The following is a 20,453-nucleotide window of genomic DNA, read 5'->3' on the forward strand; positions in this document are numbered from 1 at the left end:
TTAGTCAATATTGGGGCTAATGAATGAAATTTATAACTTAATTAGTGATATTTATAATGTTACCAACATTCATGCTTAGTAAAGTTTCTAGCTAATTGAGAAGACTTCCGTTGAAGTCTTCTACGTTAGTTTTTGTAAATTTGTTAAGTAACTTTAAGATATGTTTATTTAATTTTCAAAAGTGTTAAGTAACTTCAAAAATATCAAGTAACATGGTTTAATGTGTTTTCTCAGATTAAGATATGTTTATTTAATTTTTAAAAATGTTAAGTAACTTCAAAAATATCAAGTAACATGGTTTAATGCGTCTTCTCAAATCATAAGATATACTTTTTACTTATGTATCTAATGAAAGTGTTCTACCTTAGAACTTATGAAATGTTTTATCTTTTGTGAATTTGAGAAAGTTTTCTTGAGAATTTTTCTCCCTTAGTTGTAATAAATTTGATTAATTTTTTTTGTGTTATTGTGTTTTGCTATTGAAGTTGTATCAATAAATTCAATTATGTCAAATAATTTTGGGAAGATAATGTCGTGGAAAATGAACATATTTACCAAACTTTTTCATTAATATCTCTTCAAATTTACAAAAAAGTCACAACTAAAGGAGTACACATGTAAATCACAAAACATACCACAAACAAAACTATTATAGATCATTCATCTACAAAGAAAAACTTAGACTCCACTTGATATGAATGAAGACCCCGTCAGAAGACTTCCTGGAAGTCGTCTGGAAGACTTCCTGGAAGTCGCACATTATATTTTAGAAAACTTCCGAGAAGACTTCCCATAAGTCTTTCAAAGTCTGATCCAGATCTGAAAAACATGTATATCAAACCCAGATCTATAAGACCTGCATATCATATAAAAAAACGTTCAAATGTCTTAAAAACAGAGAAAATGAGTGAAAAATTAGATAGACATACTTTTATAGAACACACAAAGTACATATCCAAGTGGAAGATGAGAACCATCTGATTAAAACCTGCAACAAAAAGATAGATTAGTTAGAAAGACATGATACAAAAATAAAAAATTCATATAAAGTTTAGTGTTTTCAAGTCAAAGAGATTAGAGTGGGTTTGAAAAGTTTTAGTTTGAGAAAAAAATATGGATTTTATGCAACAGGAGGTTACCAAATGAAGAAAAATCAACATAAGAACTTATCAAAACACTCATATCTATTATGAAAGGGAGACATGGGAGAAGACTCCGTCAGAAGACTTCCTGGAAGTCGCCTGGAAGACTTCCTGGAAGTCGTCTGGAAGTTTTCTAGCCCAGAAGTCGTCTGAAGTCTTCTATCCCAAAAGTCTTCCAGATCTGAAAAACCTGCATTTCCAAATCCAGATCTGAAAAACCTGCATCTCTAAAAACGTTCAAATGACTTAAAAACAGAGAAAATGAGTGGAATATTAGATAGATCTACCTTTGTAGAACACACAAAAATAATAAAATTATTAAATCTACCTTTAAATGAGTGGAAGATGAAAACCATGTGATGAAAAACCTGCAAAACAAGATAAACTAGTGAGAAAGACATGAGACAAAAACAATAATTTGATATAAAGTTTGGTGTTTATAAGTTCAAAGAGATTAGAGAGAGGTTGGAGAGTTTTAGAATGAGGAACATACCTTTTTTTGTTGCAGCCATTCGAGAGAAGGAGAGAGAATGTGTAAATATTTTTTTATATATGGAGACATATATTCCAATAAGGTTAAATATTTTCGATCAGAAGGCTTACTAGATGACCTACTTGTTAGTTAGAAGACTTCCCAAACGACTTACATGTTAGTCGTCTAGATCCTAATCATAACCCCTAAACTAATTTTTTTTTTGATGAAATCTGAAATTTATTGATAATGTAAAAAGAATGAGCATTTACAAGACTCTAATGTGCCCTTTTATAAAATTTACAAGGCAAAATCGTGAGAAAAAATTCTACCTAGGTGCTATCCGAGACAGCAAACAATCTCTGCATCAAGCCTGCATGCTCACCCTTGTAACGGAGAGAAGTTATTCTATTGCGCACCGCCTTGTCAATAATACGTACTACCTGATCAACACTACGAAACCCCGACTGATGCCTCCTCCCATTTCTTTCTTTCCAGATGTGATAGATGGATGTCTGAAACACCATTTTGAGTAGGATCTTGTCCATAATCTGCAAGTTATTCCCAGCCACAAAATGCAGAGTGATTGTCCAGTCTGGATCAGTCTTGTTGCCACTCAATCTATTTGCTAACTTATCCCAAATAGTAAACGAATACGGACATGCGAAGAAGATGTGATCACGGGTCTCATCAGGCTCTCCACAAAGCACACAGCTTTGCTGCAACCCCCAAACTCTCATTCTGTCTCCAGTAGCCAATCTGTTCTTAACTGCCAACCAAACAATAAAAGAGAACCTCAGACCTCCTTGAGCAAACCAAACACTTTTACTCCAAAAGACTGTAGGTTTTCTTTCTCTGATATGTTCCCACGTTCGTGAAGAAGAGAAACATGGTTTATAAGAGTCATCAGAATGCTTCCATAGCATAACATCACTACCTCGATTGATGTCTGGAACTGGTTCTCTCTGAATGCGGGAATGCAGGTCATGGAACTGACGACTCCGTTGCCCCCTTACACTCCATCTCGATTGCACAACAGCGTCACACACCAGAGCAATACGAGGAACTCCAAGATAGCATTTTCCAATATCTCCCGTGATGTCTATAAGTCTCCCCATTTGTAGCCAATCATAAAACCAAAAGAATGTCGTTCGTCCATCATTAACCTCAACCCGTAGGAACTGATAGACAAGAGGTCTTAGCCTCAATAACTTTCTCCATATCCACGATCCCCTTTGATTTTCCTTGACATCCCAGAAGGAGTTATGTCTTAGTAAGTACTGTTGGATCCAAGAGACCCATAGAGAACTTGTTTCCGAAAGGATCCTCCAGATTAGGCTCATAGCAAACACTTTCGACGAGTCACGAAGCTTCCTTATCCCTAGTCCTCCTTCACCTTTGGGACAGCAAAGATCTTCCCATGCTACCTTTGACTTGTGAGTCTGATTGGGAGATCCAGACAAGAGGAAAGCGCTGCACATACTCTCGATCTCATCTAGACAAGCTTTGGGGAGGATGAAAGTTTGACTCCAAAAATTGACAATGCTTGCTATGACTGATTTAATCAGCTGAAGCCTACCCGCATAAGAGAGACATTTATTCCTCCAAGACATCATTCTTCCACGCACCTTGTCCAATAAAGGCGCATAGTCTTGCTTAGACAAAGCTTTTGTGGTTAAAGGCATACCCAAATACTTCATCGGCAAGGAACCAACCTTAATACCGAGCCTTACTGCCTCTTCAAGCATAGGAGAGACACTGTGCACAGATGCAAAGATTGATGATTTTGTAGCGTTGATGTGTAGGCCCAAGATATTAGCAAACTGTTCCATGACTTCCAATATGCCCCGTAGAGAGCTGAGAGAGCCATCACTGAATACTAGAATGTCGTCTGCGAAGCTGAGATGTGTGAGCCTCACTTCACGGCACTGCGGGTGGTAATCAAACTTCCTTGTTGCTGCAGCCTTATTCAACATCTTCGAGAGAACATTATTCAAGATGACATACATATACGGGAAGAGGGAGCATCCCTGTCTGATACCTCTAGAACTAGTAAAGAAACCTTCCAAGCTTCCATTTACTGAGACTGAGAAAGCCGCTGTGGAGATACATACCCTTATCCGGAGAATAAACTGCGCAGGCAGACCCATCGCTCGCAACACTGAAGTGATGAATGACCATTTGACCGTGTCGAAAGCTTTTGAGATATCAAACTTTACCGCTGCTCTATTTGAATTCTATTTCTTATGATATCCATTTACAAGCTCAGAAGCTAGTAGAACGTTTTCCAACAGCAACCTCCCTTTTATGAACACACTCTGGTTCTGTTCAATAGCCTCGGGGAGAATAGACTTAAGCCGACGAGCTAAAACCTTTGAGATAACCTTATAAAGAAAGTTATAGCAGGCTATGGGCCTATAATCTCTCATGGTTTGCACCTCCTCTTTCTTTGGGATGAGTGAGAGAATAGTGGCATTAACTCCAGTGGGTAAGAATCCAAATATGAAGAAAGATTGAACCGAGATGATGAATTCAGCTCCTACAACAGGCCAAGCCGCGACAAAGAATTCCTTAGTGTACTCGTCTGGCCCTGATACCTTATCATTTGGCAATGCTTGCAGAGCAGAGATGATCTCCTCAGCTGAGATAGGAGCTACAAGCCCTGCAGCAGAGCCAGTATAGTAGCGATAAGTTAGCAGATCTTGTAGGAAGGGGAGATAATCTTCTTCTGTACCCTGATCTTGTACTTGAAGAAATTTCTGAAAGTACAAGACCGCTTCCTTTTTGATATCTGCAAGATCTGTAAGTGTTTCGCCAGCTTCATTTACTAAACGTTTGATGGTGTTCTTTGACGATCTTGTCTGAACAGCTCAATGGATGAAAACCGTGTTATGATCTCCAGCACCCAGCCACCTGATGCATGATTTTTATCGAAAGAACTTTTCCTCAATGGCTGCCAATTTGCTTCATCTATCAGTTGCCTCGGCTGCAGCTGCGAAAGTTACAGGAGTTGGATCTTGTAATGCCATATTTTGGCAATGACACATCTCCTCATAAGCCAACTTAGTTCGAGTTTGCAAATCTCCATAATGGATCCTATTTAACAACCGCATATCATACTTGAGAAGCTTCAGCTTTGCTTGGAATCTGCTCAAAGCTGCTCGAGAGTGATGAATAGCCTGAGTAGAATCCCATACACGCTTGACCGTTGGAAGGAAATCAATGTGTTCTGTAAGGTAATTGAAGAACCGAAAAGGCTTTCATGCATCATTTTGAGAACCTGATAGCTGAACAACACACATAGCATGATCTGAGATGCCCCTTGCCTCAAAACGAGAAGATGAGATAAGAAAATCCCTGAACCAAGCCGTATTGATCAAAGCACGGTCCAACTTCTTGCCTATCGGATCCTCATCCCGCTTATTCCACCAATTAAATAAAGCTCCTGAAGAAGCCATGTCCACTAGATTACAGTCCCCCACCATATTTTGAAATTGCCTCATCCCTAACTGCGATGCTCGACTGCTCCCTCCTCTCGAATGCTCATTTAAAGATACTGTTGTATTGAAGTCTCCAATGACAATCCAAGGCATATCAAGATGCTGATATGCTGCATGAGTGCCACACAAATCTTCCCATAAACTTCGTCTCTCCACTTCACAATTAAATGCGTACACTGCCAAACATATAAACTGCTCTCTACTTTCTGGAATCTGAACAGCACACGTGATGACCTGTGTGCTACTGTGTAGCTTGGTGACAACCACCCCCTCAGACCAACAGAACCAGATGCGTCTTAGTAGGTTAAACTCGTAATTAGCTATGGAAGCCCAGCCTGGTAACGCCTCACCCACACAAGTTTCATAATTATCCCTTTGAACCCTTGTCTCCAATAAACAACCGCATAAGAACTTCTCCGCTTGAACCCATCTTCTAACTTCCTTGTGTTTGCGAGGTGTATTGAATCCTCGCATGTTTCAAGCAAAAAAAGACTTCATAACTTCCTAAAGGAAGTTTTTTTTGTAGATACATTGTTCCTTCCCGTCTTAGGATCCTTAGCATGTGCTGGTATTTGCTTGCTAAGCTTGAGACTGGTACCAGTCTGTAACCGTACGCTCTTCGCTACATCCTTCTTCTTTAAGTCCACCTTATGCTCATCTGCAGTCGACTCTTCCTCCTCTATCTCACCCTCTTCCTTTTCTTCAGTCTCCTCTTCGCCAATCTCATCCCCATCTACTACTGCTAAGACACTGAATCTAGATGGGGATATAATGATGTTAGTCTCTTCACCCATCCCTCCTAACTCATCTGTTCTCTGTTGAGGTGAGTGAGGTGTCTTCCCTCCTATCAAAGCCCAATCCGACTCCAGCGTCGCATCTATCTTCTTAGGTGCGTTTGACGTGCCTCCAATCTCAAAATAATTACGCGATACATCTCCAACAACTCCACTTCCTAGTGCTGGAGGTAAAGCTTCCAACTCCAAAAGTAGATCACTCACTACATTCCGTTTAGGATCAAGGCCATATTGAACCTTTCCATCACCGTTTATCACTACATCCAACGCTTCATTACTCTCCACTATCTCCTTACCCTTCTGCAACACTTGAATCTTCTTTGATGTGAAATTATCCCCTTTGTGTCCCCACACATTGCAGATATTGCATTGGGGGGGGGGGGGGTAACCAGGGGTAACTCACATCTATCTCCACTTCTGCCCCTTTCCTATCCAGACATTGTATTTTCTCCACCAGTGGACTATGCAAGTTGACCTCAACAAGCACCCGAGCCACGTCCAATCTTGTACACTTCTCAGTACTAGGATGAAGCTTGACAAACTTGCCGGCAGCACGACTGAGACACTTCAGAGCCTTGTGTGAGAACAGTAGACTCGAAACTCCCTTGAGATCGATCCACATAGGCATAGCCGAGAGATCTGGGGGAGCAAGAGCAGTTTCGGGAGACCACTCATTGACCACCAAAGGAACATCCGCAATGTGCCTATATCGTCGCTGAATCACTCGAGCGCTCACCTGAGGATTCTCAATTCGAAACAAAACTGTATTCTTCTCGAGAAACTGCACATCGATTTTGCTTCCCATCTTCGACGAGGACCAGAGGCGATTAACCGTGGCGTGTATGGATCCAATATGCGGGGCGTCACCTATGAAATACCCAACAACACAGCATCTCCAGAGAGGGTTAGGGTCCGCTAGGATCTCTTCGGGAATTGTTAACGAGACAACTCCATCGATAGGACCCGGAGGCGTCGGCGCCTCGACATGTGGGGGTTTCGTCCAGGGAGAGCGCAAGCCTCCAGCAGCAGCATCACTCGCCGTCGGGGGAGTTTGGGAATCAGCCATCGCCGTCGCTTAGGGTAACCATCGAAAGTAGCTTTTTGCCCCTTAAACTAAATTAATTAACTAAATACTTAATAAAATCAAATTAAACTTAAAAAGTGTTTATTATACACATAAATAATCACATGTAAATAAAAATTTAATTTTTCAAGAAAACATTTAAGTTTTCCAAAATCCAACCCTAAGAATACATACAATACTACAACATATGTTGCCAAACTCTAGACCAAAGAATATCATGATTCACTACTTTCATTCATCTATGTTGAAAACAATTCAATTTTATTATATCTTAATTTATATTACTTAAAACTGTTTATAATTACATGATTTTAACTTTTCGCTTATCAAAATATTTTTTACAAAATTTATAAATTATTTTTAAGATCAACTATACCAGACGACTCCCGTGGACGTCGTCCAGAAGACTTAACAGAATCTCAGAAGACTCAGAAGACTTAGCGGAGATATATTCGTAAAAATGAGTTCTGTTTTTTTGTTTGGTCACAAGGGGCTGGCTGTAATTTCACAAGGCTTTTGGGTTACTTTTGCATTTGATTCAAGTTAGGGTATACTTTTGCAATCAAAATCAAGTTTTGAGTCATATTTGGTAAATCCCCCTTGAAATAAACCATAGTTAGTTTGGTTTTGTTCGGTTCGATTTGTATTTGGTTTGGTTGGATTTATTTTTTGGATCAGTCTATTTAGGTTCTTCTTAGTTTAATTTTTTTAAGAGAAATTATGTTTAAAAGCATAAATTATGTAAACATAAACTATGTGAACTAAATTCAATATAAAACTAAACCAAAAACCTTTTAAAAGTCACAAAATATATAAGAATTAAAAAAATTGAAAGTTAACTAAAATAAAAAAAAGACTAACATCATTAGTAATGTCTTTTATATCATTATTAAAAAGCTTGCAATGAATTATCTTCCATGTGACGCTCTGGAGAAAAACTTTTGTTTTTAATAAAATTTGCTTTAGGTTTTAGGTTTAGATTTAATATCCATGTTTACATATATATAAGAATATAAAGATACAAACTTTTCTATTTTTTTAAATCAAATATTTTAATGATTACATATTCGGTTAGAAGAATATATGTTAATAAATGAAAAATGGAAAATATGTGGTATGGTATTAGAATTTTAGTATATTGGTATTACTAATATTTTTAATTTAAATAATTACAAAAACACATAGATTTTTCGGTTCGGTTCGGTTTATTCGGGTTGGGGAAATCTTCAACCGAATGGTTTGAAATAGACTTTGGTTCGATTTGAATCGGTTTCGGTTCGGCTGGTGCGGTTTGACTCGGTTCGGTTTTTTTGCCCACCCCTACTAAAAACAGTGGAGAATTTTAAAAAGCAATACAAAGGTTTTGAAAAAGGGAAATAAACAAATATTTTGTTTGGTCAAAAAGGAAATAAATCTGATTTAAAAGGAAATAATAGATTATTGGAATATTTCACTTGAGTTTTGTACTTGACCCCACGCAATCTGTTGAACCAATTTTTTTTGTAAAATAACTAAATTTTCTCAGCTATTTTCCACCCTGTTTCTTCCTCATCAATTTTCCATTCCTGTAGAATCAAACATTACTCCAATGCGTAAGCTTTCTTCAACTCCAATTCTCTCTTAAACCCTAATTCAATGTATCCCTGCACTTTCATACGTATCATCGTCGGTAACTTGGCCGTTAGGTTCCCGGCATCATCTTCGTCGGGACCTTCTGTCTCAGACGCAGCTTCCGTTAATTGGTACTGTAAGATCAAATTCAAGAGTTTCACACGCCAAACAGTCTCTGTCCCCGTTCCGTTACGAACCAGATCCGAATCTGAGCCACGGTGGTGCTCCGGTGACGTGTCAACCGTCGCTGCTTGCTTCACTCTAAGCAAGGCTCAGATCGAATGGTCTCTTGAGAAGGCTAAACGGAGTGTCCTCTCCGTCGAGGTTTATTCCCCCGCTACGTCGTGTTGTGCGGGAGAGAAGCTGATTGGTCGGTTCGAGGTTTCGTTGGACTTGAAGACGGCGGAGACGAGGACGTGTTAGGCTTACCACGGATGGGCTGAATTGGGCTTTAATAGTAAGTCCAAGGAGGTAAAGAAGTCCGGGTCGGATCCGGAGCTCCACGTTAGCGTACGGGTTGAACCGGATCCGAGGTTTGTGTTTGAGTTCGATGGTGAGCCGGAGTGTAGTCCTCAGGTTTTTCTGGTCAAAGGAAATGACAAGCAAGCTGTTTTCACGTCTAAGTTCGGTTTAAGAAACTCCGGTGACCGGAATCTTTCTAGGTCAGTAATTTTCAACCTTTCCACTCTTTCGTACGTGTTCGGTTTAGATCGGTTTTTTCGGCTATCGAATAGTTCAAAAAAAAAGAATTTTGGTTCAAATCAGTTTGTTAATGTTCGGCTAATATAACTAAGAACAGACTAATACCGGCAAAACATTCTGGTTTGGTAATGGCAGAATGTTTGGTAGTGGTAATGGTTAATTTCAACTTTTCACTCTTTTTCATATGCATTCGGATTATTCGGTTTGTATCGGTTATAGGATAGTGTGGATATGTTTGACCAAAAAAAAAAAAAAAAAAAGGATAGTGTGGATATGAATGTTTTTGATCTATTTAAGAACCTAGAAAATTTTGGTTCGAATTGGTTTGGAATTATTCTTGGTTTAGTTCTGCTTATAAACTAATAACCAACTAATATTATTAAAAAAAAGGTTTATTTCGGTTCGGTTTGATTGTAGTAATCGAAAAAAATCTGGTTTGGTTCCGGTAAAGAATTGCACTAACCACGAAACTAATTCCTTGTAAATTTTGCAGATTATCGTCATTGACCGCGGGAAATGAACATAATTTGACAGAGAGAAAAGGTTGGTCGGTAACGATCCATGATCTCTCTGGGTCGCCAGTAGCTATGGCTTCAATGGTCACACCTTTCGTACCATCACCTGGTTCCAACCACGTGTCTCGGTCAAGCCCCGGCGCGTGGCTCATCCTTCGACCTGATGGTTACACAATGAAGCCATGGGGTCGTCTCGAGGCATGGCGTGAGCCAGGAATCTCTGACTTTCTAGGTTACCGGTTTGAGCGGTTTCAAGATAATATCGCTACTGTGATCTCATCATCGTCGTCGATCAGCACAAAATTAGGCGGGAGTTTCGCCATCGACGGGACCATCACCACCGCAGCCACCGTCACGGCTGCTTCTTTGACTCTCTCTGATGGAAGTTTCGATCTTTCGTCCGGGTTGAGTACAAGATCATCAAGAACCGGTTCTGAATGCGGGTCGGATTTCGGGTTTCTTCAGCCCCAAGCACAGCACAACTTCGGGTTTGTGATGTCGACGACGGTGGAAGGAGTTGAGAAACAGAGCAAGCCTAAGGTTGAGGTAGGTGTGAAGCACGTGACATGTTTGGAGGATGCGGCGGCGCACGTGGCTTTAGCAGCGGCTGTGGATTTAAGTATGGATGCTTGTAGACTCTTTACCCACAAGATAAGGAAAGAGCTGAGACAGCCAAGTAGTGTTGGTGTCGTTTAACGTTTACCGCTTCCGTCGTTTTGGCGTAGGAGATTAGTTTCTTCTTCCACTAGAATAATTTTAGTTTCTAGTGGGAAGAAAGTAGAAAAATAACTTTAATTAGAGCTTTGAATCAATTGCCACACTCAAACCACACTCAGAAAACATCAATGTATATGTTTTCTTTAAAGAAACACACATTTGAAAACTCACAACGGTGAACTGAACAATATCATTAGTCACACTTCATGTAAACATTTGAGTTTCCGCTTAAGTTTCTATGACTTTATAAATCTCAAGGCCGTTGATAAGAGGGGGAAGAGTTGAATTACCGGTCATAGTGAAAGTGAAACTGAATGTCCCATCAGGAGAACTCATAGCTCTTGAACTGAATATAGTTGTTATGCTAAGCTTTGAGGGGCTAAAGGAGCTGAACCAAGGTAAGCCATTGAAAGTAATGTTGAACTCTCTATTCTCGCCAGCTTCAAGATTCTGTGTTTCAGCGAAATGCATGTATACATATGACTGTGCAGTGATTTCACCGAAACTCCAACGTATGTTCAGAGGCTGAGTTGGGTCTGCAGGGATCATAGCGGTTTTCGCTACGAGTTGAGGCACATTGTAGGGGTTACTTGTATCCACAGGAAGGTCTGTGCTTATCGAAGTTGTGTTGTCTTTAATGAATGGCACCCAGATTCGGTCATGGATGTCCTCATCGTACCTATACAGCGAGCGTCTTTTGTTATTTTCAAATAAGAAAAACAGAACAGCCATAAAAACTGAATCGAATAATCCAAAACCAAACCAAATTGTTTTACACTTTGGTCTTGTGTTATATTCAGGTTTATCATAGCTATCTATGTGGAATTAAATTCATTTATAAACACTTCTCTTCACGCTCAATTTTGAACATTTGTGGGATGACTTGAGCTATTGTGGAAACAACATCCAATCCACAAAGTGGCTCAATTTCGAGCTATTGTGGAAAAAAAAAAGAAGACAAAACTGTAAATTGTAACCGGATTGACCTTATAAAAAAAAACCAGACTGACCACCTAAATATTAAGAAAAAAAAGGTTGGAACTTTATATGAAATATTCCGTTACCTGATGAACGATGGAGTGGGTGAAAAGTAAACTCTGTTCAATAACATCAACGATCCGCTTTGACTCACGTACGTATTATTATTGTTTAACGGACGAAGTTCCAAGGACGAAATAAACGGTGTCGTTTCTCCTGTTTTGACTAGACAGATTTGGAGACTGTCTTCTGTTAAGACATGGATGATCTCGCGGATCAAAGAATTGCCCAATTCTCGGATTGAAACAGAGGTCCATTTGGTCTGACCAATGTGAAGATCAAAGCTAGGGAGTAGATTCAGACCGTCGTAGTTCCCGTACAGAAAGGTTCCTCTGATCAGATACCTCTGGTTCCTTGTCAGGTTGAAGTTGTAACAGTTTCTTTGACCATCAGGGAAACTTCTTAAGTTCCAAACCTGTTGTTGAAATTGCGTCCTTAACGTGTCGTTGATGATCCTCCCGACCACTCCACTATCGATGTGAGTCCCGTCTGATATGTATGTTATGTTCGTCGTTCTCTCCACATAGGTTGTGTCCTTGGGGACCAACCCACAATCTAAGCTGATGAATCCTGTCATTAAAATAATTTAATCATACGTATAAGTGGTAACTTGAAGAACAAGATATGTATCTTATGGATCAAGTCTCATGGGCTTTCAAATCCCGTGAAGCTAAAGTGGTAGTCATGTACAAGTTTGTGAATGGATGACTATTATCTAGATCTTCAATATTTTGTACAAAAATATTTCTATTATGATAACCTTATGTGCTAGACGTAAAACATATTTAGACAATTCTACATTATGCGAGTGTAACAGTACACTAGTGCTCTTATAATTCATATCATAAACACAACTCAATAAAGTTTATTCTTAGATTATAGTACAAATAATTTGACAGGGTGATTAATCTGCTGAGGAATCAAAGACATCCACTGGAATGAACAATAAAGAGAAAAATATGCAGAGTAAACAATAACCAGATTGATCTTGTGAGTATGCTGATTGAAATTTGGCAAGAGCTATGGTCAAGAGGAGCAAAACACCATCAAGAGCTTTCATTTTTCAGGTGGTTGCTCTATTTCAAAAGAGGGTTGCTTATTATTGTTGGGAAACTCGCAAAGATTACACTAAAGAGGTATTTGTCAATTTAGGAATGAAGGTTATGTAAACTATGTGCTAAATCTTCGACATTTATATTACTCAGGTGTAACAGACTAACAGTAGCTTCTTTTATTTTTCTAATAAAAATTTAGTATAATGTATTTGAGTATGGCATGACTAATTCAGGGATTGAGTAAGCCAAGAATTAGTCTCCCTGAATTAGTCTCGGCAGAGTCGAATCCAGGTCTAGATATAACGAATTACGCTATTGGTCTTATAATCTCAGATCCACCTTCATATTTGGACTTCTTCCAAAAATTACTTAAAATTTATGGTTGAACACAAAACTAACATTTTTTTTTAATTTGTTATATTCACTCTAAAAGTTCTGCTAATTCACAATATTATCATTTTATTTTATTTTTATATTTATATTTAGTAATATGTTAATTTTACTCAAATATTTTCATTTTTCGTTATTTATTTACGAAAATGTCATTGTTTTAAATATCACCAACCACCATTAACAAGTAAAACCAAGATTTAAATGCACTATACATCTTCTTATCTAATTTCTTACACACAAATCATTTATCTTGAATATCATATCTCATTTCATTCTAAAAATTGAATTTCAAAATTATATTTTCATTAAAGTTACTCAAGTGGCCGGTAGCTTTCATTAAAAAGTTTTGGGTGCTTAGAGATGCTAAACACGATATCAATCACCGGATTTATGTATAATATTCAAAATTTCCAGATCTATTTTGCTTATGAAGACTTCTCTAGAAGTTTACTCCACCAAGAAAGTTTATAGAGAACTCTTCTGATCAATGCATATGTTTGTTTTGCAATTGACTATTTTGTGAGTTTTTCACATATGATTTCTAGAGAAATCTGCTAACTTTTTTGTAACAATAAATTCTAGTAGACATTTCGAGAAGTCTCTGTAAAATCGAGGTAGTTTTGCAATTTGCTAAAATCTTGTAGAAATTTAACTTTTCATAGAAGACTTAGAGAGAAGTCTACTATGAGAAGAATTATAAAGAAGTCTCCTCACATATTACAAGAAGTCTCTAAAGTATCGCAAGAAGTCTATTGCAGGTTATTTTTGATAAAACAACAAAATATTTAATTTAAAAATTTAGTTAATTAGCAAGCTTGTGTAGAAGTCCTCTTACCATAAGACTTCTTCAGAAGCCTGCTCTGTTTTTATTCTAAGATTTTGGTCAAATCTCTTATTTTGAGAGTATACCTCTTGCGATTCTTTGGAAGCTTCAATTGACACTAAGAAGAAATCTCCAGAAGTATACTCACAACAAAATTCTTCAAAAGTCTTCTATTAAAAGTTAAATTTATACAAATTTTGGTAAATTGCAAAATTAACATAATTATCAACGAAGAATTCTAGAGAACTGTGCTATGGTAAAGTTGAAATATTTTCCTAATACAAAAGTAACCTAGTAATTTACAAAGGAAGATTTTTTTCAAAAAATCTGCTGATTGGAAAGTCTTCATTCGTTAATTTGTAATTGAAAAAATCACCTAAATATGACTTTCGGAAAGGTCTGATGTGAGTAGATTTTTCAAGAAGTGTTCTCTGTTATTAGTTAACTTGTATTGTCTCCAGATTTAAAATAATCTTTTAAGATTTTCTTGTTCGTTCATGTGTATTTGTCAATTTTGGAGCTCTTGAATGAATTTTACAGCTGTTTTTTATAATGATGAAATTAGCAGTATTTTGCTTCTTTATGTTTCTGGACAATGAGAGCAAACTTCTTGAGAAATTTCTTCTAGAAGAGTTCTTCAAAAGTCTTCACCAAGATTACTTTTCTACAAATTCAAAAATGATTTTTTTAATATTTCCTTGTTCATTCATGTATATTTATTAATTGTGGAAATTCTGAATAATTTTATAACTTAAATTTATTGTGATGAGATTATCAATATTTTTTTTATTCTTGTAGCTAATAAGAGTAGACTTTCCATGATATGTCTGCTCTTATATAAGCCTTTTGAACATGATATGTTCATGTTTTAATGTGGTTTAATGTCTTTTTTTTGTAGAGAATGACTCAGTTACAGAAATTTGCTATAAAAGTATGATACAAAAATAAGTTGTTAAAATTTGTGATGTCAGATATTTGAACTTATGTATTATTTGTTCTATTGTGTGTTACTTATCTAATATTAAAATGTGATATATTTGAATTTTGTTATGTTTAACATGTGTCAAGTGTTATTTTGTTATAAATTTGTGTGTAATGATTATAATTTATTATCATCATTATCATCAAAATCCCCTATACTTTATTTACCAAGTGATTTTGACACATGTCATCACCACATTAATTTTGAAAGCAAAATGATGACATGACTATCTAATAAAAATGACATGGCTTGAACTAATTGTGACATGAACATTTATATTTAATGTTGTTTTATAATTTTGATAAATTTTTGGAATAAAGTAATATATAACTTATAAATCATCATTAATATAAGAATAAATAGTAAAGTTAGAATATAATAATATATAATAATTTTCGAAAATATTATTTAATTTTATTTAAATAATTTTATAATTTGTATTACTAAAACAAATATTTAAAAATTTATGCATTTTCAAAAAAAATTAAGTTTCTAATCATATAATGATTATTTCTTTTTAATATTTACAAATTTTAGAAATATTATTTAATTTTATATTTTGTTAGTTATACATACAAAACTTTCCCTTAATTTTATAGAATTTTATTTAATATATATTAACCAAAATAAATAAATAAAATTTCCAAGATATATATATATATATATATATATATATATATATATATATATATATTAAATGTAAATAAGAATATTTCTTTTATCTTAATTTTTACATAGAATTAAATATTGTGCGCAAATAATAAAACTAAAAATTAACAAAAAATTATTTATGAATATAATTTTAAAACTTTATTTCTGCACATGATGCAGGAAAACACCTAGTTACACAATATTGATAGAGGGACACAACACAAAAGCCCCCATTTATGTTGTACAACCAGAATCTTAATAATAATTTTAAATGAATACAATATTTTATATTTATAAGAACTTGAAAGAAGGAACAACATTAAACATAGTTGTTACTGGACTGGATACAAAGTAGATGTATAGTCTACAACATGATTAAAACAATCAAAAAAAGAGCATCTCTCTACATGTTTTGTCACTGTAAATCTAGTAGCTGAAAGTGAAACATGATTGAGAAGACCATTGTACATCCTATATAAGACTCCATCAAAAAGTATGCTAATGCATTATAGTTTAACAGACTTCTTTCAGAACTCTTCTAACCCTAAATTAGAAGACTTCATCATGAACTCTGCTAGTGTATAACTCTTTGGCAGACTTCGTGACGAAGTCTTTTAACTCGCGGTAAATTTCATTGAAAATTTTAGTTTGAATTTCATTGGAAATTCTAGTTTTCCGCTTAGTTTAGCAGAATTTTTTTTGGTGAAGTATATCCAAAACAAATTAAAACTTCATAATAGAACTTTTAAAGCTTAGATAAGAAAAAAAACAATCACAATAAGTTAAATATATAATTCTATCTGAATCTAACACGTAAAACACACAGATATACTTTGTATTGTTTGAAACTAGAGCTTTTATAACTTAGGTATTAATAAAAACATATATAATCACAATGAGTTTGTATATATATATTTTTACGTGGTTTTAGACACATATAAAACAAATATATACATAAAATTTTAAAAGTAAAACAGTTAAAAATATAATATAAGCTAAAATAATAAGAAACAATCACATTAAGTTAAATTTTTAACTTTATTTAGATTTAGTACACAAAAATAATTGGTGTAAAATGAAATCTTATCAATTTTGGTAGTTTGCATAGTAGAGACTTCTCCAAAAGTATGCTAATGCATTACTGTTTAGTAGACTTCTAGAGAAGTTTGCTATTAAAGTCTTTTAATAAATTCTGAAGTATGATATATTATCTTCAAATATGAAAAACATGCATATCCAAAACGTTAAAATGATTTCAAAACAAAAAAAAACTTCAAAAAAGATTTTATGCTTAAATAATTAAAAAATAATCACATTAGGTTGAATCTAAATTATTATTCGAATCTAACATATAAAAAGCAGAAAAGACACTTTTAAAATTTATAGATCTGTCTTTTAGGAGAGGAAGATGAAAATCGTGGAATAAAAAACTTGCCAAAAGAAGATAAATTTGTGAAAATGACATGAGACAAATTAGAAATTGATATAAAGTTTGTGTCTTCAAGTTCAAATAAGTTACATAGAGGTAAAAAAATTTGTGTCGTAAAATTTAAGATGACTGATTTTCCTCGCAAATAATAGTAAGAAATTTTGTTGTAAAGTAGACGTACTTTTACGTTGTCGTAATGGACTCGTAATGTAATGTGTCGTTGTTAATTAGTCATTAAATTCATAGGTAATCCATTGTTAGAGAGATGTAAAATTAGTAACAAAATAACAATACTTTATGTAGTTAATTTGTCGTAAAATATATAAAAAAATGCAAAAACGAATGGTGTTGTAAATTCGTCGTTAATGTTACGATGAGTTAACGAGTCTGTCTTTGTTAATTTGTCGTTAAGTTAGCAACAAATTTACAGCGTTATTTTTAATTTTAAATATTTTTATAAAATAATTTTAACAAAAAATAAAATTCAAAATAGAAAATATATATTAAAAGGAAAATATTTTAAAATATATTAGAAAACATACTTTTTAAAAAACAATTACTAAATTTAGCAGTTGATATCTTGGAAGAGTCTCAAGCTAGTGACATCGGTTCTTCACTCCTGTTCAGCATGCTGGTCTGATGTGCGTTATGGTGGATCTTGAATCCCGAGGTTGCGGAGGCTAAGCTCCAGGATCCGTTGCATCTCCAGGTTCCAAATGGCGGAGATATCTAGCAAACTCTCCATAGATGAGGTGTGCTTTCGTCGTTTCTAAATTGTGAAGCTTCAGCTATGGATTTGCGCTTTTGTTTGCCATTTCGTGAAGTTTTATCTATGTGGAAAACAATTCATTTTCATTAAATTTAAATTTTAAAATTTAGAATTATTTACATTTACCTGATTTCATTTTGTTTTCAATCAAAATATATTTTTAAGTATATTAATTTTAAGATTAAATACTCGTTGTCTCAAGAATACTTCACAATAATGGTAAAAATGTATATATACTTTTTGTTCGGTCATAAAGAGTTAGTTGTAATTTCACTATCCTTTTAACTTACTTTTATATTTGATTGAATTTAAAGTATATATTTGTATTTTAAATTCAAGTTTTGAGCCAGTTTTAGCAAATTATTTTTTATATTTCCCCTAAAATAGATAAACTTTATTATAATTATGAATGTCACTTTGATGCATGTTTTTTTAAAGCAAAAGTAACATTACACGAAATTCTACTATAGAGACACATTAGAATAAAATTCGCCACTATAATATAGTTTTTATATCTTAAAGGAAAAATATAGAAGTGAGTTTGAAATGCTCTTAGCTAGAGTTTAACTTGATATTCCCCTTGGTCGAGTTTGATTGTAATTTGTAAACATAAGATGCCAATACCCTTTCTTGCCTATCACTTATTATTGTTATTTCTCTCTTGTGGAAGGGTTCAAATGAGAATTGGTAGCAAGAATGAATTTAGAAAGAACATTAAACGAAGATTTAGAATACGAGTAAGGGAGAACGAGTAAAATACTGTTCTTGCAGTTGTCAGTCTTAATCTGTCTAGTAATACCTTTTCCAAGCTCTTGACAAACAAAATAAACAAAAAATACACTGTATAGGTAATCCTTATTTTTTACTTTTTTTGTTTGTTAATTCTCGTATTAAAATGAAGGAACTCAACTGGTCTCATTTGACGTTTTAACAGCCTCAAACTTTTATTAGAAGTTGCTAAAAGTTGTTGACAAAGAAAAATCTTATATAAACGATTCAACCCCATATATCAGTGGGCCGAGAACAACAAGGGTAAGTGGCTATGGCTTCAACCTTTTTGGTGCTTCTCAGGCGTAAATGATTCAACCCCAGCTCTTCAATATGAGGTTACAATGTTAATGGTTTTGACCCCGACGCAAACAATCAATATATTCGTCTAAGAACTAATAAAAATTCAATACATTTTATATTTTAAGTAGGTTTATATTTGTAACGCCTCGACCGTTTTTGCCAGCGGGTCTTCACGCACACTGTTCACTCAACATGTGGGCTCTACCACCTAGTCCACGACCGGTTTGCTAAATTTTGAAGGCTTCCAAAAAATTATTTATTGACCATGTAATCTTTACAGTTACATGATATTTTTCGTGATTTGGTTTCATTCGTACTGTATCCCGAATCATTTTCTAATAAGTCATTTATCTTCTAATATGTCATCTCACACATGATTAATTCTGAAGTTTTTTTGGACAAGTGACTGAAAAAATAAGTAGATTTTGGTAATTTATGTAATCGATGTTTTTTGCAAAAAAAAAAAAAATTATGTAATCAAATAAATCATATTAAGCTTTTCATATATATATTAAAAATTGGAAACATTACAATATTAATTAGTGTTAATTGTTTGGGTTGAAATGATTTGAATACATATTCGTTCTTTTGAACTCATTATTAGAAATTTAGAATGCATCATATGCTCGCATGTGAGGAATTGTTGCGTTTTCAGCTTCGTATGATTCTCAATCTAAGTGATCAACTTGTTACTTATATATTAAACTTAAATTACACAAGCAACTTTAACGAGTTCACAGGCTCTAACTGGTATATCTCGTGGGAGAACTCTTGCTCCCAAACTTCACTAGATCAATAAAGAGTCTAAGAACCAATCACTTATAGAATTGTGATGGTTTAGAGACACCAAGAAGACACAATTAGTCTCAAGGCCTTTAAGCTAGAACAATATGAGCTCAACAATGTTCTCTATGCTTATACTAATGTCTCTGTCTCTCTTGTGTAGCTTGTCTCTCTTTGAAGTTTGATCTTTTGTGGCTGAAGAAAAAGAATTGTGTCTTGCTTGACCAAACAAACATGTTATGTTGCACTAACCTAATGGGCTTCGTCGACTAAGCCCATAGATTGTCCGCGCGTAACTTGTATAAGCCGGTCCAACATTGAACAAGTCGGATGGGTTTGACCAAACCTCACAGGAATCCTTACAATTCAATCCGCGCAGGGTGAATTCACGGTTCCTTAATATCGTGATCCACTTGGCTGCATTCACCCCATCTGCATTGTCTTTACACTCAATCTATCTTTTCTTGAAAAACAAATTATATAGATATTAGTAAAAGTGGTTAGAGTTTGTACTACCCTATGAATGTCCCACTTGACGTTGTAAGCGCCGGAGAATCACATCCATGCACATGCCAATTACCGTACGCAAACAAATAGAGATTTTTTTTTTGATAAAAAAAGTTAAACCCGGATCTATTAAAAACACAAACCTAACCTCCGGGTGAGAGGTGCAACCCACGGATGAATCCTCTCCCGGAGATTCAAATCGTCGTAAGCATGGGCCCATATCCGCGTGGCCACATGTGAAGCTAATAATTTCGCACTAGAGGAGAGTGGATCCCTGACCTGGACCAACAGGACAACTCCTCCTCTATTGGAAACCACTAACAAACAAATTGACATTGCTATAATTAGAATTTAAACACTTTCAAATTAGAAAATATATAGATGGTACGTCCTATCAAGAAAAAGAAGACGAAAA

At 35.1% G+C, this 20,453-nt stretch overlaps 2 protein-coding genes and 1 pseudogene across 2 annotated transcripts; 2 read left to right on the plus strand and 1 right to left on the minus strand.

Annotated features, from left to right (window-relative positions):
• The first annotated feature begins 8,627 nt into the window (after window positions 1-8,627).
• LOC125588299 lies at window positions 8,628-9,465 on the plus strand (annotated as a pseudogene).
• Window positions 9,013-10,788, plus strand: LOC106424433. The gene is made up of 2 exons (XM_013865189.3): window positions 9,013-9,265; window positions 9,799-10,788. Exon 2 carries the CDS (start codon window positions 9,893-9,895, stop codon window positions 10,514-10,516), a length of 624 nt encoding a protein of 207 aa, XP_013720643.2. The 5' UTR covers window positions 9,013-9,265; window positions 9,799-9,892; the 3' UTR covers window positions 10,517-10,788.
• On the minus strand, window positions 10,766-12,152 carry LOC106424395 (probable LRR receptor-like protein kinase At1g51890). Its single transcript, XM_013865150.1, has 2 exons — window positions 11,602-12,152; window positions 10,766-11,231 (listed from the first exon to the last, which is right to left on the minus strand). Exons 1-2 carry the CDS (start codon window positions 12,150-12,152, stop codon window positions 10,766-10,768), a joined length of 1,017 nt encoding a protein of 338 aa, XP_013720604.1.
• Window positions 12,153-20,453: the final 8,301 nt, after the last annotated feature.

Source organism: Brassica napus, chromosome C6, assembly GCF_020379485.1.
Source record: "Brassica napus cultivar Da-Ae chromosome C6, Da-Ae, whole genome shotgun sequence".
Lineage (NCBI taxonomy): Eukaryota > Viridiplantae > Streptophyta > Magnoliopsida > Brassicales > Brassicaceae > Brassica > Brassica napus.

What these genes read in the sequence shown, in the direction of transcription:
- LOC106424395 (XM_013865150.1), bottom strand. Translation starts at nt 12,152, where the DNA reads ATGACAGGATTCATCAGCTTAGATTGTGGGTTGGTCCCCAAGGACACA. An exon ending in CCCACTCCATCGTTCATCAG is followed by an intron (nt 11,232 to 11,601) that starts GTAACGGAATAT and finishes AAATAACAAAAG; the next exon opens with ACGCTCGCTGTATAGGTACG.
- LOC106424433 (XM_013865189.3), top strand. Translation starts at nt 9,893, where the DNA reads ATGGCTTCAATGGTCACACCTTTCGTACCATCACCTGGTTCCAACCAC.